Consider the following 15,980-nt stretch of genomic DNA (forward strand, 5'->3'; position numbering starts at 1 on the left):
AACCTGTTCAGAGAAGTCAGCCCTCTCTCATTGTGAGCCTCTTCCTTCCGATCCCTCCTCCTCTTCCTCCTGGAGCGTCTCTTCTGTCGATGGTGACGGCATTTCTCGTCTGTCTCACTGCCGGACCCCTGAGAGGAGGAGCTAGGAGAACTGAGGGAGGAGTCTGCTGAATGAGAGCGCCTCTTCCTTTTTCCTTCCAGTACTTCAAAACAAACACACACAGACAAATAGATGGACAAAGAGACAGACAGAAAACAAGGTACAGACAGAAAGAAAAAGGGCTGGAAAACATAATTCCATGGATGTTCAAGTATTTGCAGGTTGTAATCTGGACAAGCAGACACAGAGCCCCACCAGCCTTCAGAGGGACAACTTGTCACCACAGTGATGTACTGATTCAACACCAGAGCAGCAAACCAGAGGAGCCGACAGAGGGGCCGACAGAGGGGCCGACAGAGGGGCCGACAGAGGGGTTTACCATCATTAGCCGACTTGACAATCAGCTGACCACAGTCCATGACCCTGACATCAGCGTACGGCCGACTTGCCCCATCTGTCTTCAGACCCTCAATCCGCTTGACCACCTCAAAGCCCGAGATGACCAAGCCAAACACCACATGAACCCTGCAGAGAGAGACCGGGGTATTGGGAGCATGGAATTAGACTGTCCCTTATACGACAAGCAGATATTACAACCGGTTCTCTTCATTCAACGGAGACACCGTGATGTTCACCACCAGCTGTCAGTTAGCCGGAGGAACAGAGGCCTGACATACCCGTCCAGATGAGGTGCTGTCTTGGTGGTTCTGTTGAGGTTCAGCCAGGTCCAGTCATGGAAAACAGCGAGACAAGAGCCCAATTAGACAGAAGGACAGACAGCTGCTAACATTCACATGGTCAACCAATGAAGCAGATTTCACTAATTTGCAACACATCTTCGAGATATTCTCATTTAGCGGTCGGAACAATACATCACCATCATTAGACAATCTACAGTCGATTCTGTCATGTCGTTAATAATGAACATGTCTTAGCCCCACCGCCTCACATCAGAATGTAGCTGATCAGTGAGTCTTGGCCATCACACACTAGTCAATGAGATATAGAAACACGTAACCAGGCAACCGGCCAGGCCGGGACGAGAGGAGGGAAACAGAAACAGCCCAGGCGAGACACATTACCTTGGAAGAGCATGATGATTTTCTGCAAATTTTACACAAAAACGTCAATAGAAGCATTAACTTATTTGTACATAAACTACTAATTATTTTCTTGTTTCTAAGCACACAGACTGCATGGCTGAATGGAGAAAGAATTAAGCTGACTTTGGATGACACCATTGTCCCGATTTGTGATGTAATAAATGGCGAGTACCGGTCATGGGTGCTCAACTAAACAAATGATCTGAATTTGAAAATAACCTCCAGTAAACAGAAAAAGAAACCATATTTATTCTCTCCCAAGCACAACACTATTCCATGATGAAGGATGAATGTCATGAATATTAAACTGATGGCGAAACTTTCTACTTAAGTTCCCATTCTCCAAACCTCAAAATTAAACAGCGATATCTAAAATATTCCAAAAGCATAACCCCCCTCCCAATTTTAAATTTTACCCAGACATAAAGACGTCTTGAGGCTATATTATTTTGTGTAACCTAACAGATACTGATACCTTGAGATGCCACGTTCCAAGGTGTTGTGCGCTAAGGAGGTCACAAGAATCGATCCAATTCAGTACCAACGGTTCGGATTTTCACACAATGTAAGTGTCACAACATTTTTTAAACTTTCTTTGTGAGGACAGAAAGTCTCCATCATCATGCCGAATGCAACACCTCTGGTAGCGCATTTCAATAACCTGCGTTAATCTACAACATCTCAAGTAGCGTATCTGAACAACCCACGCTAGTTGACAAATAACAGTAAGACTGATGTGCGGAGAAAACTTTGAAGTGGTAAGTGAAAATGGTGCTCTATTCAGTCTCAAACACCAACCTGCTGTCGTGCACAACCTTTAACAGAATGCCATGCTCACAGCTAACCGTTACGCGGACGCTTGTGCTTTGAGGCAAACTGTCTGTGTTGGCGACAACGAATAAGCTTAATACTGAATTTCACTCGGCCCTGCTGCTTAACGTTATCAGGTGAACATCAGAGCATTCACACACTGTTACTCTCCTACATTCAACCACCCCCTGCTGATTATGCATATTCCGGTTAATTATCTCATGATTTTTGACATATTTAGTGGACATCAATGTAAAACAACTACAACAAAAAAATATTATTATTATTATTTTTTATATATATATATATATATACATAGCGCAGCTAGCTTAACGTATGGATTTATGAGGTACAAACAAACGGAAAAAGACATACGTTTTCGCCAAACAAGTTAGTGGACATTTGTCTCCAGCCTGACAGTTCTAACTGCGAGGCACTCAATGCAGTGAGCAGAAATATCAATGACTGAGGTAATACACTACTTTGTCGTGGCATTCAAACCGGCATTGAAACTGGTATTGAGAACTGTGACATTTCTCTGGTATCTTAGTGCATTACAATAGCATGTAATTTAAATAAGCTCCTTGTATGGATATCAATCAACCAGACAGCTAAGTCAACATAAAACAAAACCTTCTCTGAAAACAACAGAATATATCCACTGAGACACATGCTATGACACCTTTATGAACTGCAACTCACATGAAGAACTGGGAGCCGTTGGTGTGTTTACCGCGATTGGCCATGGACAGCAGGAAAGCCCTGTCGTGTTTGAGAATAAAGTTCTCATCTGTTTGAGAGAGAGACAGGGACAGTCTGTGAGACTAATTCCTCCCACTATCTTCATGGTGGAGATGGGGGAGAGAGATATATGGATGGAGAAAGAGAAGGGAGAGAAGGTGAGAGAGACGGGGGAGGAGAGGATGGAGAGATCACGTGTTCTCCCACTATAGGCCAGGTAATTCAACGTTTTACTATGTGACAAGTTTCAACTGGCGCAGAATATGTAGTCATTCATTTTTTTCTTTCTTTACATAATTTAACATTGATGATTTGAGAGTGTTGTGTGGCATTAACCTTACTAATATCAAACAAAGTGTTGTAGGTCAGAACAGTCTGGGCAGGTGGACTAGGTATGAGAAAGTATTTTCCGCCAATGAAACCTCCCTGTGGTCTGAAGGCCACTACACACCTGATGAAGCGCCGCGACAGAGCATCCTCACAGTGATGCAGTACTGCTAAGCAACCATAATATTGTCCTCCCATCCATTAGAGACTCATGATACAGGTCTCAAAGGCCGCAGCCGGAGAAGTAGGAGCAGCAGACAGTGTAGAAACCTAATACAACTCTGCCTCACTGACTTGATAACTTCCTGACAGACTGGCTGGCTAGCTGGGCGAATGCCTGAACAGACTGGCTGGCTAGCTGGGCGAATGCCTGAACAGACTGGCTGGCTAGCTGGGCGAATGCCTGAACAGACTGGCTGGCTAGATGGGCGAATGCCTGAACAGACTGGCTGGCTAGATGGGCGAATGCCTGAACAGACTGGCTGGCTAGATGGGCGAATGCCTGAACAGACTGGCTGGCTAGATGGGCGAATGCCTGAACAGACTGGCTGGCTAGATGGGCGAATGCCTGAACAGACTGGCTGGCTTGATGGGCGAATGCCTGAACAGACTGGCTGGCTTGATGGGCGAATGCCTGAACAGACTGGCTGGCTTGATGGGCGAATGCCTGAACAGACTGGCTGGCTTGATGGGCGAATGCCTGAACAGACTGGCTGGCTGGCTGAAAAACAGACTGAACTGGCTGACTGGCCATGACAGACATCTTGTGTGTATCTTTGCAGGGTGGAGAGGGGAGGTGGGCATTGTGTTACTGAGCTGTGGACAGTCTCTTACCTTCTCATTTTGCATTAGACCACACTCTATAAATAAAAGAATATGTTGAACATTTTAGGCAGGAAGATTGGAGCTCACAATAAAGAAAGTAACTAGCTAGCGTCTCCATGCTGAATGACAAAACCCTCAACTAGCTAGGAAGACTAAATGGAAACATGAAACAGCACAAGGAGTCACAGCCTGCATTCACAAAGCACCTCGGAACAGAAGTACAGAGGATCAGTTCCTCCCTTCAGACCAAACTGAACGATACAGACTGATCCTGGATCAGTACTCTGATTCGGAGCGTTTTGTGGATACGGGCCTTGGACTGGTTTAATACTGATGGCAGAACACAGTGCGCTAACAGCTGACTGTCCGTGCTACTAGAGGCATGCAGTTCTGGTCCAGTACAGGACAAGAAGCACAGCAGCATTGACGTTCACATCTCAATGACAGGGACATTATGGTATAGAAGGGGTTAATTAAACACAGAACTACATCCTCCTCCCTACCTTCGAAGTATCCGCCATATATGGACTCCCCTCCTCTTCCATTTCCTGAAGGAACACCGGCAGGGGGGTTAAGGACACATCCACCGTGACACACCAAATACAAGCCAATCATGCATCTGGCATTGTGTCTCTGAGAATGTACCTTCTGTGAAGTCTCCTCCTTGAATCATGAAGTTCTTTACAACTCTGTGGAACGTGGAGCCTTTAAAACATAGCTTTTTCCCCGTGGTTTTACCTGCTCCTCTGTCACCTGCAAACACAACCATTTACATGATGTAACATTCAGGCCTCTCCTACTCAACGGTTATATTGTGAAGACTCAAGGAGCCACAGGGTATAGCGCTACCAAGCCACGTAGCTGGAGGTTCTGTCTTAACAAGGCTGTTAAACCAGATTATCATAAACCTGCTCGCCCTGTCCAGTATGCCCTCCCGGAGAACATCTGAGAAGGGGTGGGGGTGTTCAAGACAGTTTGCGTATGTTCAGACATTATGCTCTTAAATGCTTCCTGCAGTGTTACAGTTGTTTTCCCTTTATACGTCCCAGAACAGAGAGGCTCCAGGAGACATGCTGAAAGGTGGAGGAGGACTTTCTCCACGTCAGTCTGTCCAGCCAGTACAATGACAAGGCTGATCTGCCGCTGTTCTCAAAACAACTGATGTAATGTACACACACACGATCAGCTCACTAACTCCATATCATGACTTACTGCCTAGAACATCTACTAGCCAAGTTACTGTCCAGACCCCCTGACATCATCTACTAGCCAAGTTACTGTCCAGACCCCCTGACATCATCTACTAGCCAAGTTACTGTCCAGACCCCCTGACATCATCTACTAGCCAAGTTACTGTCCAGACCACCTGACATCATCTACTAGCCAAGTTACTGTCCAGACCCCCTGACATCATCTACTAGCCAAGTTACTGTCCAGACCCCCTGACATCATCTACTAGCCAAGTTACTGTCCAGACCCCCTGACATCATCTACTAGCCAAGTTACTGTCCAGACCACCTGACATCATCTACTAGTCAAGGTGCTGTCCAGACCACCTGACATCATCTACTAGCCAAGTTACTGTCCAGACCACCTGACAACAACTACTGGACTTGCAACCTGAGAACATGAATGTGAACATTAATGACCTACTAAACTAGATTTTAGTGTATCTTCCCCAACATTGTTCACACCATTTCAAATATGAAGGACAGTTGTGTTTACTTGCAGCTCTGCAGGGTGGGAAACATTACTGTCGGGATGAGGTAGCCTGGCTGTGATCAATACTCACCAGTGCACAGACTGAGGAAGTTTTTACTGGTCTTGGGACAGACATCGGAGAACAGCTGAAAGACTATGCGTCCAACTGCAACACACAGAACAATGATAAACCTAAGCAGGGAATTAATGGGAAGTAATTTGAAACATTATGGCCTGTCCCTTTGCAGAAAATGCTCTTTGCATTACAAATGGAACTAATTACTGGACCTCAAATAGATCTTTTAGATCATTCAGAAGATCCGCCCCGTCTACAGTCCCGTAGGCCGTCTACAGTCCCGTCCTCCCCGTCTACAGTCCCGTCCTCCCCGTCTACAGTCCCGTCCTCCCCGTCTACAGTCCCGTAGGCCGTCCTCCCCGTCTACAGTCCCGTAGGCCGTCCTCCCCGTCTACAGTCCCGTAGGCCGTCCTCCCCGTCTACAGTCCCGTAGGCCGTCCTCCCCGTCTACAGTCCCGTAGGCCGTCCTCCCAGTCTACAGTCCCGTAGGCCGTCCTCCCCATCTACAGTCCCGTAGGCCGTCCTCCCCGTCTACAGTCCCGGCAGGTAAACAGAGAGGTGAACCAGACCATGCTAACAGTGTCTCTTACCTGGTTCTCTGTTAATCTCCACATCAAAGTAGCACTGAGGACGCTCTTTTACCCCCATCCTGATCCCACAGGACACACTGGGAACAGTCTCAGCAGGCACCGGTAGAACCCTGAAGACCCAGCATACAGAAACCCATCATGACAAAAATAACACACATCAGTCTGCTCATCTCCTAACCCAGACCAGACCATCTACCATGTTCAGTTTTCACACTGTCACAGTATTCTTAAAAGTACATCATGCTGAGAAACAGAGAGCTCAGCAGGTTCTAGGGGGAAATGCCTTAGATTTACATGTCTCCGCTAGATAAGCTGGAAAGACAACTAAAACATCAGGCAGCATAGAGCAGCTTCTGGCCTCATTTAACCAACCACATTAGACAAGATCTGTCCTTGGTTAACCAATCACGTGATGAGTGGTGCTGGAGTAGAGACAAAGGCGCGGGTTAGATTAAACCAAGGTGTCGATGTAACCCTGGAAATACCTTGTAAAACCAGAGGCCCATCTGTAGGTGCAGAACCTAACAGAAGACATTAGCGATCATGCTTGCCTTTAGTGGATTATAGTATGCAGAAGACATTAGCAATCATGCTTGCCTTTAGTGGATTATAGTATGCAGAAGACATTAGCGATCATGCTTGCCTTTAGTGGATTATAGTATGCAGAAGACATTAGCAATCATGCTTGCCTTTAGTGGATTATAGTATGCAGAAGACATTAGCAATCATGCTTGCCTTTAGTGGATTATAGTATGCAGAAGACAAACATACTTATTTGACCATTAGACTACAACATTATAATGGTATCCAGATATTTATTTCATGTTTCCCTGCAGCTCCCTCGGCTGGAATCTGACAGAAAGAAAGTGTCTAATAATCCCAACTGATTCACCTGTAGTTTTCACAAGGACTGCCATTGTCTAGGGAGCCGAAGAAGGGGCAGGACCCTAGCATGTGTGGCAACAGAAATGTGTCTGTATATTACCAGAGTTGGGTTCTGCACCAAATCTATTATGTCTATTTAAGGCGAGGCTTCGTTTAGACCCTTTAAAGGCCCTTTAATACCAGCTGATGTTGGGGAAATGTACATTAATGTTTGCCAACAGTAAACTCATGAAATGTCAAACTAGACACTACTGCATTTCACCATGTTGGCCCACTGTTAATGTAGATTTTGAAGCGGCATGTGATCTGCTCACAGAGGCAGGAAGGCGCTGTGAACCTCACCACAAAGGAAGAGAATATGTGAGGAACTGTCAGATTCATCATAGAATTGCGCATGCGCACACACACACACAGAGAGACAGAAATACACAGACACACAGACAGAAATACACAGACACAAATACACAGGGGTTTTTACGAATAAGGAAGAACGATGGACACTCATTCTTAAGCAGGAACAGTCTAGTACAGTTTAATGACAGAGATCTGGACTACAACAGGATCACAGTGATGTTTAGGTTTAGCAACACTTATATACAACACTGTTTCCAAACATGTTGGGATGCTGTGTAAAATGTAACCCTAACAGAATGCAATGATGTGCAAATCATTTTAACTCTGTCTTCAATAGAAAATAGTAAAGATAACATATCAAATGCTGAAACTGAGAAATGTTACTGTTTCTTGAAAAAGATATGCCCACTTTGGATTTAAAGCCAGCAGCAGCTGGGACAGGGGCAACAAAAGACTGGAAAAGGGGGAAAAAATAAAACCAGGTGGATCATCTCACAACTACTTTGGTGAATTGACAACAGATCAGTAACATGATTGGGTATAAAAAGAGCATTCCATTAATGCTGAAGAATATAAACGTCTTTTTCAGGGAAGGCTTTGCTCATTTCAGCAAGAAAATGCCAAACCACAGCATGGCTCCATAGTAAAAGAGTATGGGCACGGATAGTAGAATATTAGAATACCCAAAACGTATTTAGTATTCGAATACTTGGATGAAAGTATTCGATGGATGAAAGGCAACTAATTCAATGGAAGATGGAATATATTTACTGAATTAATGTTACCTCAAGAAAGAAATTTGGCCACAAAACACTAGGTAAAGTTCAGCTATGGAATCGAAAGGTTGAGAGTGCAGAAAATGGAGAGTTAAGCAAATAGCATATAGCTGTCTAGCTTAGCTAACTAGCTTCTCTAGACTCTTCCATCCAATAATCGTAATGTTGTGTTGATTAATATTGTCTCCTAGTTCTGCAGATTTGCGTGTCAACCACACGGCTTCCTCCATTCACGCAGTCGCTTTTTTGTCACACGAACGGTCATTGAACCGATGTTACATGAGAACACCCTGTCCTTCGTGTGTTATGTGGCATCTGTAGTTTAATATCTGTAATGGGTATGATTGATTACCTCATCAAAAGTGTTGTTTACAAATACAATGTGGAATAAAAATATTGTAACAGAAAACATTTGTTGCATCATGAAACCAAAAATACGACAAAGAAGACCCCGAACTGTTAAACAGCAGAAATCCAATATCAAGAAAGAATGGGAAAACATTTCAAGTTAAAAACTACAGCAATTGGTCTCCTCAGTTCCCAAACTCTTACAGAGTATTGTTAAAAGAAGTGATGCAACACAGTGGTAAACATGCCCCAACTTTTTTTTTTAAATGTGTTGCAGGCATCAAATTCAAAATGGGCATGCATTTTTTCCAAAAACAATAAAATCTCAGTTTCAACATCTGATGTTGTCTTATAAATATAGAGATTAACTGGTTTGCACATTATTGCATTCTGTTTTTATTTAGGTGACATTTTACACAGCGTCACACATCTTTTGGAAATGGGGTTGTATAAAAACAGGCCAAATCTGCATACTGCCTCAGTCAGAAATGTGCTTTGGCCTTTCAGGGGAATCAGTATGTTATGGTCAGACCCAGAGGGAATGCTGTTCTCTTGGTAGACATGGCTATTGAAGAACAAACCCTGGACTAAGGTTGTAGCAAATACTGTGCTATTCTGGTCTGAGTGGTATCACATTACAACAACCACAAGGCCAGAACGTCCTGAGACAGTAGACCTCGAGAAACCAGGCCCAGGTCTTCCATCACCATGTTGGATGTTGGGCCTCATTGTGACTGACCTGGTGAAGTATCAGCAGACAAGAGCCCCTAGTGCCTGGGACTGAACACAAAGGCAAGTAGACAGACTGACAGAACACAAGACCTTCTAGGACATTCAGCTCAAATTATTTTGTCTTTCTACCACTGACTTCACTGAAAGCTACTCCACTGAGTGAAACTTGCTACTGCTCTGTTGTTCACCCTAATCTTTTTCCTGGACACTTCCATCCAAATTCTCAGTTCTTATGTATCCATGCTTCAGACATGGCCTTCATAGCCTATAAGAAAACCAATGTCTCGATGCCCATTGGCTCAATCTGCAAATTAAAACAACTGCTGTCCAACTACACCCTCCCCCGTTTGCAGTAATTTATGTTCCCCCTGTATGGCTGTTGGATTTACATTTTTAAAAACAATGACATTTTAGATGTTTTTGATGCAGTTCTGTCACAAGAAAGAAATGTGTTTGAGAATGCTTGTCTCATAATTCACGATTGCATATATGTACTTTGGTCACACGTATGGGCCTAATGCCTTTCATTTCAACTTCCTCTAAATTACACTGGGTCTTGAAAATACGCTGACAATGTTAATGTGGGTAAATATTAAATCGAAAATTACGCTTCATTCATCAACATGTAATCAAAAAATAATTCTACAGAGGACAGTGCTTTTATTAGCTTTACGAGATGAAAATAGTGGATATTGATAATGTTGATGTCCATGCTAATGTTTTTCCTCAGTCTGGTCCCCTATCTAGCTAACGTAGTACATGACAACCGATTACACGAGGTCGAGTGAAAGGACAGGTCAGCGTCTGAAAAGATAATCTGAAATAAGTCTTTACCCGTATAGCTGATATTAAGCGAGTTGCATTGAGAGGACACGACGAAGACTCTTAAAAATGCTTTTGTCATTGTTCAACCAGTTTTACTTTCACTTTAATTGATATTATCTTTCACTAACTAGCTATCAAAGACCTGAATCATGTTGTATAATAATGTGTTCTGGTTTAAACAATACTATCTAGTATGTCAGCACATATTAAGCGGCTAAATCCGTATCGGTTATGAAGAACTCAACAGCTCACTTGGCTGTAAACGTGCCGTGTTAACTTGTTTTTGACTGTATATCTCATGACTCCATCATGGCGTTCTTCTCTAACCTCGTTAGGGTGGCACGAATTATAATTGGACGTAAAGTAGACGTTATGCGTGTAAATGTAACATCGCACTCGAATCTGTTAGGCAAGTTGGTTTATATACGCAACCTAGGTTCATAAACAGCTGGCTAGTAAATTTACACACGTTAGTTAGCAAGCTAGCCAACGTTAGCAGACAAACGTAATACGTTACTGTAGCTAGTTGGCGTAACAAGCCTTGTGATTACCAGATCGTTTGGTGAACGAAAACAAGACAAACTGGTATTTATCGATTCCTATATAAGTATTCGACGGCACCACGAATAAAACAGCACAATAAAAAAAAATGAAGTCATTTAAAAAAGCTACACAATCCAGTTTTACCTACCCGTTATCTGCACACCGTATCTACGCGTTCTACGAATGCGTTGAATGCAGCGCAAATCTGAAATGTCCTTCTCAGTTCCCGTCAGAACACCACTTCAGTGTGCTATCAAATAAGCCAAAGCACATCAAGAATGTTTTCGTTACGCAAAAAAAATACGTTGAGTTGGAAACGTTCTGCCTAAACGAACCAAACCGTTTTGGCAAAATGAATATAGCCCAGCTCTCAGCGATATCACCGTTTGCTGTTTGGTGTCTGTATCTAATTTTGGAAAGCCATTTGTACTATAAATAGGCATTTTGTTCAGCTTAGATGAAGATGTCAGGCTGAAATTACAATTACAAAGCTCTAAGCATTTGTATTAATTGTTTATAGAGTATATTGACAATATTACATATACTATTTCATACACTGTATTTTTTTTTATTCCATTCAGCACAGTATTTGCTGATAGTTACTTAACTGTGTGATGTGCTATCCTAAGACAAATGCACTAACCTCTGGATAAAAGCCTCTGCTAATTGCCTGAAATGTACAATCAATCCATCAAATTTATAAAGCCCAAGGAGCAAACAACAGTAGTTTTGAATTTCAGTGGCTAGGAAAAACTCCCTAAGAATGCCAGTCCTCTTCTGGCTGTGCCAGGTGAACATATTAAGATTACAATTGTGATAATTAATAAATGCATGTGGGCTGAGTCTAGAGTCTATTTAAACTTAGTCCAGGTCGGAAGCATGACCAATGGACAAGGACAGGGACAACACAGGGGAGGGGGAGGTGTCAGCACATCCATCCATCTTCTTCCGCTTATCCGGGGCCGGGTCGCGGGGGCAGCAGTCTAAGCAGGGATGCCCAGACTTCCCTCTCCCCAGACACTTCCTCTAGCTCTTCCGGGGGGACACCGAGGCGTTCCCAGGCCAGCCGGGAGACATAGTCCCTCCAGCGTGTCCTAGGTCTTCCCGGGGTCTCCTCTCGGTGGGACGGGACCGGAACACCTTCCCAGGAAGGCGTTCCGGTGGCATCCGAAAAAGATGCCCAAGCCACCTCAGCTGACCCCTCTCAATGTGGAGGAGCAGCGACTCTACTCTGAGCTCCTCCCGGGTGACCGAGCTTCTCACCCCATCTCTAAGGGATCGCCCAGCCACCCTGCGGAGAAAGCTCAGCACAGTGGCAGCAGAAATTGTCAAGCATCGTCTCGATCTGCAACACAGCCGGGAGAACTCTGGACATGGACAGCCACTGGTCCCCCAAGCCAAGTACTCCTCAGATGTGGGCCAGGACCTCATGCCCTCCGAAGTTCAAAACGTGATGAGACTGGGAAAATTCTGAAAATACATTCCTCGTATCAACAAGGATTTATAGTGGAGAAGGAGAACTGACCCTACTCCCCCAGCACAATAATATAGCAGCGTAAAACAATGCAATGATGTGCAAATCATTCAAACCCTATATTTAATAGAAAATGGTGCAAAGACAACATCAAATGTTCAAACAGACATTTTATTGTCCACTTTGAATTTGATTCCAATCACAACATTACAGAAAAGCTGGGAAAGGGGCAACAAAAGACTGGAAAAGTTGCGTAATGCAAAAAAATAAAGGTGGAGGAACAACTCACATCTACCATACCATACCATCTTCTTCCGCTTATCCGGGGCCGGGTCGCGGGGGCAGCAGTCTAAGCAGGGATGCCCAGACTTCCCTCTCCCCAGACACTTCCTCTAGCTCTTCCGGGGGGACACCGAGGCGTTCCCAGGCCAGCCGGGAGACATAGTCCCTCCAGCGTGTCCTAGGTCTTCCCCGGGGTCTCCTCCCGTTGGGATGGGACCGGAACACCTTCCCAGGAAGGCGTCCAGGAGGCATCCGAAACAGATGCCCAAGCCACCTCAGCTGACCCCTCTCGATGTGGAGGAGCAGCAGCTCTACTCTGAGCTCCTCCCGGGTGACCGAGCTTCTCACTCTAAGGGATCGCCCAGCCACCCTGCGGAGAAAGCTCATTTCGGCTGCCTGTATCCGGGATCTTGTCCTTTCGGTCATGACCCAAAGCTCATGACCATAGGTGAGAGTAGGAACGTAGATTGGCCGGTAAATTGAGAGCTTCGCCTTACGGCTCAGCTCTTTCTTCACCACGACAGACCAATACATTGACTGCATTACTGCAGAAGCTGCACCGATCCGTCTGTCAATCTCCCGTTCCATCCTTCCCTCACTCGTGAACAAGACCCCTAGATACTTAAACTCCTCCACTTGAGGCAGGCACTCTCCACCAACCTGAAGTGGGCAAGCCACCCTTTTCCGACTGAGGACCATGGCCTCGGATTTAGAGGTACTGATTCTCATCCCCACCGCTTCACACTCGGCTGCAAACCGTCCCAGTGCATGCTGAAGGTCCTGGCTTGAAGGGGCCAACACGATAACATCATCCGCAAAAAGCAGAGACGAAATCGTGTGGTCCGCAAACCTGAAACCCTCCGGCCCCTGGCTGCGCCTAGAAATTCTGTCCATAAAAATTATGAACAGAACCGGCGACAAAGGGCAGCCCTGCCGCATGCACTGGGAACAAGTCTGACTTACTGCCGGCAATGCGGACCAAGCTTCTGCTTCGGTCGTACAGGGACCTGACAGCCCTTAGCAAGGGACCCAGGACCCCATATTCCAGAAGCACTCTCTAGAGGATGCCGCGAGGGACACAGTCGAATGCCTTCTCCAAATCCACAAAACACATGTGGATTGGTTGGGCAAACTCCCATGAACCCTCCAACAAGCAGTAGAGGGTATAGAGCTGGTCCAGTGTTCCACGGCCCGGACGAAAACCACACTGTTCCTCCTGAATCCAAGGTTCTACTATCAGAGACACGATTCTGTAGTGGAAATCAATGCAGTGGCTCAGGAACACTTCCGAAAACCATTGTCTGTTGACAAAGAAAGAATGTTTGTCTCATAATTCACGATTGCATCGATGTACCCTGGTCACACGTATGGGCCGAATGCCTTTCAACAGGGGTTCATTTCAAATTCCTCTAAATTACACTGGGGCTTGGAAATATTAGTTCACAGGACATGGGTGACTTGCACATTTGTGATTAATCCTGAACAATATATAGAGGTTTTGGAGCAACATATTCTGCCATCCAGATGATGTCTTTTGTAGGGAAGGCCTTATTTCAGCAAGACAATTTCAAACCACATTCTTCTCAAATTACAACACTGTGGCTTCGTAGTAAGAGTCCGAGTGCTAAACTGACCTACTTGCGCAGTGGTGTTTTTAAATGTAAAATATTGTTGGGGCACAAACCATTTAAAACTATTGGATACATACCAGTAAAGCTACAAAACTCCCTCTTGCTACTGATGTGTTTATTTAACAGAGACTTAAATTAGGCATGCAACCAAGCTCAGAACCAATGTGCCTACAGGGCCATATGCAAACAGCAATGGGCTCAACACCACTGAAGGCCACAATGAAGCAGAAAGACAACTTTTTCGGGATACAGATCCAGTCTATGACAACAACCTTAATAGATAAGCATGGACACACTGACACTCATCACCATCTATATCAATCGATCCAGCACAAAAATATGACCAATGCATTGACCAGCACCACAAAGGCAGGATGATAAAATATGCTTTCAATCACCAAGGCTGAGGGCTCACTTGAAGAGAAAGGTGGCACGGCGGTTCTTCCTCTGGGCAAACTTTTCGATTACTTTGGGAATTAAGTCACGTAGCTCCTGAATCAGCTGGCTTTCGATGGACAACATGGCCAATGCGTTAAGTTGCGGCTGTCACAAGGTATTGCGAGTGAAGGTTTTTACCTTCTTCTCTCTGACTCGGATGTCGTCACAGGTGTTATGATAATTTTCAGCAGAGTGATGGTCTCAGAAAAAGCCTCCTCTAGATTGTTCTCATGGATGGATTTTAACAGAGACAGGGCCGTCTTACCAGTGTAAAGCTCAATGTGGCGGTATAGAGTGGTCAGCTCAGACTTCAACTTTTCCTCGTTTCCTAGAGGCCATAGTTTCACCGCACAGTCAAGCTCAGATGTAGGGAACAACAGGACAAATTGTGGGAAGAGTGAGCTGTCAACCAGCTTGGCAGCAATGAGGTGGTCATTTTGTGAAAACATCTGCTCCACCTGGGAGATGACTGTCACATGCCTCCATCACCGGCGCTGTGATGGTTACTCGTCGGCCTGGCTCGTCTATTCCATCGTGAACGGTGGCAGCCCATTCACCAGTTTGCTTCCGCATATTCTGGACATTCTCCTTGAAATGGGTGAACGCACTGCTAATCCCATATGCATCAATGCTTGAGTGTTGTATAAAACAAACTTTTGGCATAAGGAAGAAAAAATATTCTAGCAGCTGCAGAAAGGCTCGGTCCCAGAGTTTTTTATGCCTCACTTATGGTGGCCTCATCCCATCCTGGTTGTGTGCGTATGTCCTCCATACACAGGAGCCGCACAGCGCGGTTTTCCCAAACTGCATTGACAGTTCTACTTTTAAAGTTCCATCATACAGTGGGTGGCCTTGAAACGTGTCTCTTTGTTGCCTCAGCAAGTGCCGCATCACGTTTTGGAGGGTCAGAGAAAAAGGTAGCAAAAGCAATTAAATCTGCCACAAACTCCTTCAGGATGCTCATTCTTGCTGAACAAAGTTGCTGCAAGGTCAGGTTCAGCTGGTGAGCATAGCAGTGAACCTGACCTTGAGCATAGCATGTGGGTATGTCTCTTTCATTAGTGTCTGTACCCCTCAGACGTTTCCAACTTTTCTCCCAGCCTCAGTGGTTCCAGCACACCCTTGATGCTATTAGAGAGGCAGAGTCCAGTTTTACCTTTGACTTCCACAAACTCCAAAAATCTCTCTGTCACTGTATTGTCAGGCAACATGTATATCAACACAACCACCATTTATGATTTACAGGAGACATCAGTTGTCTCATCAGCCTGTATGGCAACAAATTATGTCTCATCCACTTGCTTGGCTATCTCCTCCCAGTACACTTCATACATACAGTCTAACAGTTTGTTTTGTACAGTGCCTGATGTCCTTTTGAAGATTGGCTGAGCGTCATGGTGCCTTTGAAGTCTCAAATCAC

General features: G+C 44.9%; 1 protein-coding gene across 9 annotated transcripts in view; it reads right to left on the reverse strand.

Annotated features, from left to right (window-relative positions):
* nktr (natural killer cell triggering receptor) overlaps nucleotides 1-15,980 on the reverse strand; it is a 54,081-nt gene that overhangs the window by 8,876 nt on the left and 29,225 nt on the right. For 7 of the 9 annotated variants that reach the window (XM_010902362.5, XM_010902364.5, XM_010902363.5 and 4 more), the window contains exons 2-9: nucleotides 6,273-6,382; nucleotides 5,698-5,772; nucleotides 4,551-4,658; nucleotides 4,409-4,453; nucleotides 2,715-2,802; nucleotides 777-806; nucleotides 479-624; nucleotides 4-202 (exon numbers count right to left, since the gene is read on the reverse strand). In XM_010902362.5, coding sequence (XP_010900664.4) covers nucleotides 4-202; nucleotides 479-624; nucleotides 777-806; nucleotides 2,715-2,802; nucleotides 4,409-4,453; nucleotides 4,551-4,658; nucleotides 5,698-5,772; nucleotides 6,273-6,382 — 801 coding nt within the window. Of the gene's footprint in view, nucleotides 1-3; nucleotides 203-478; nucleotides 625-776; nucleotides 807-2,714; nucleotides 2,803-3,914; nucleotides 3,941-4,408; nucleotides 4,454-4,550; nucleotides 4,659-5,697; nucleotides 5,773-6,272; nucleotides 6,383-10,883; nucleotides 11,000-15,980 lie in introns of those variants that run through there. The other 2 variants (XM_010902366.5, XM_010902368.5) reach the window with 2 other exon arrangements.

Source organism: Esox lucius, chromosome 21, assembly GCF_011004845.1.
Source record: "Esox lucius isolate fEsoLuc1 chromosome 21, fEsoLuc1.pri, whole genome shotgun sequence".
Lineage (NCBI taxonomy): Eukaryota > Metazoa > Chordata > Actinopteri > Esociformes > Esocidae > Esox > Esox lucius.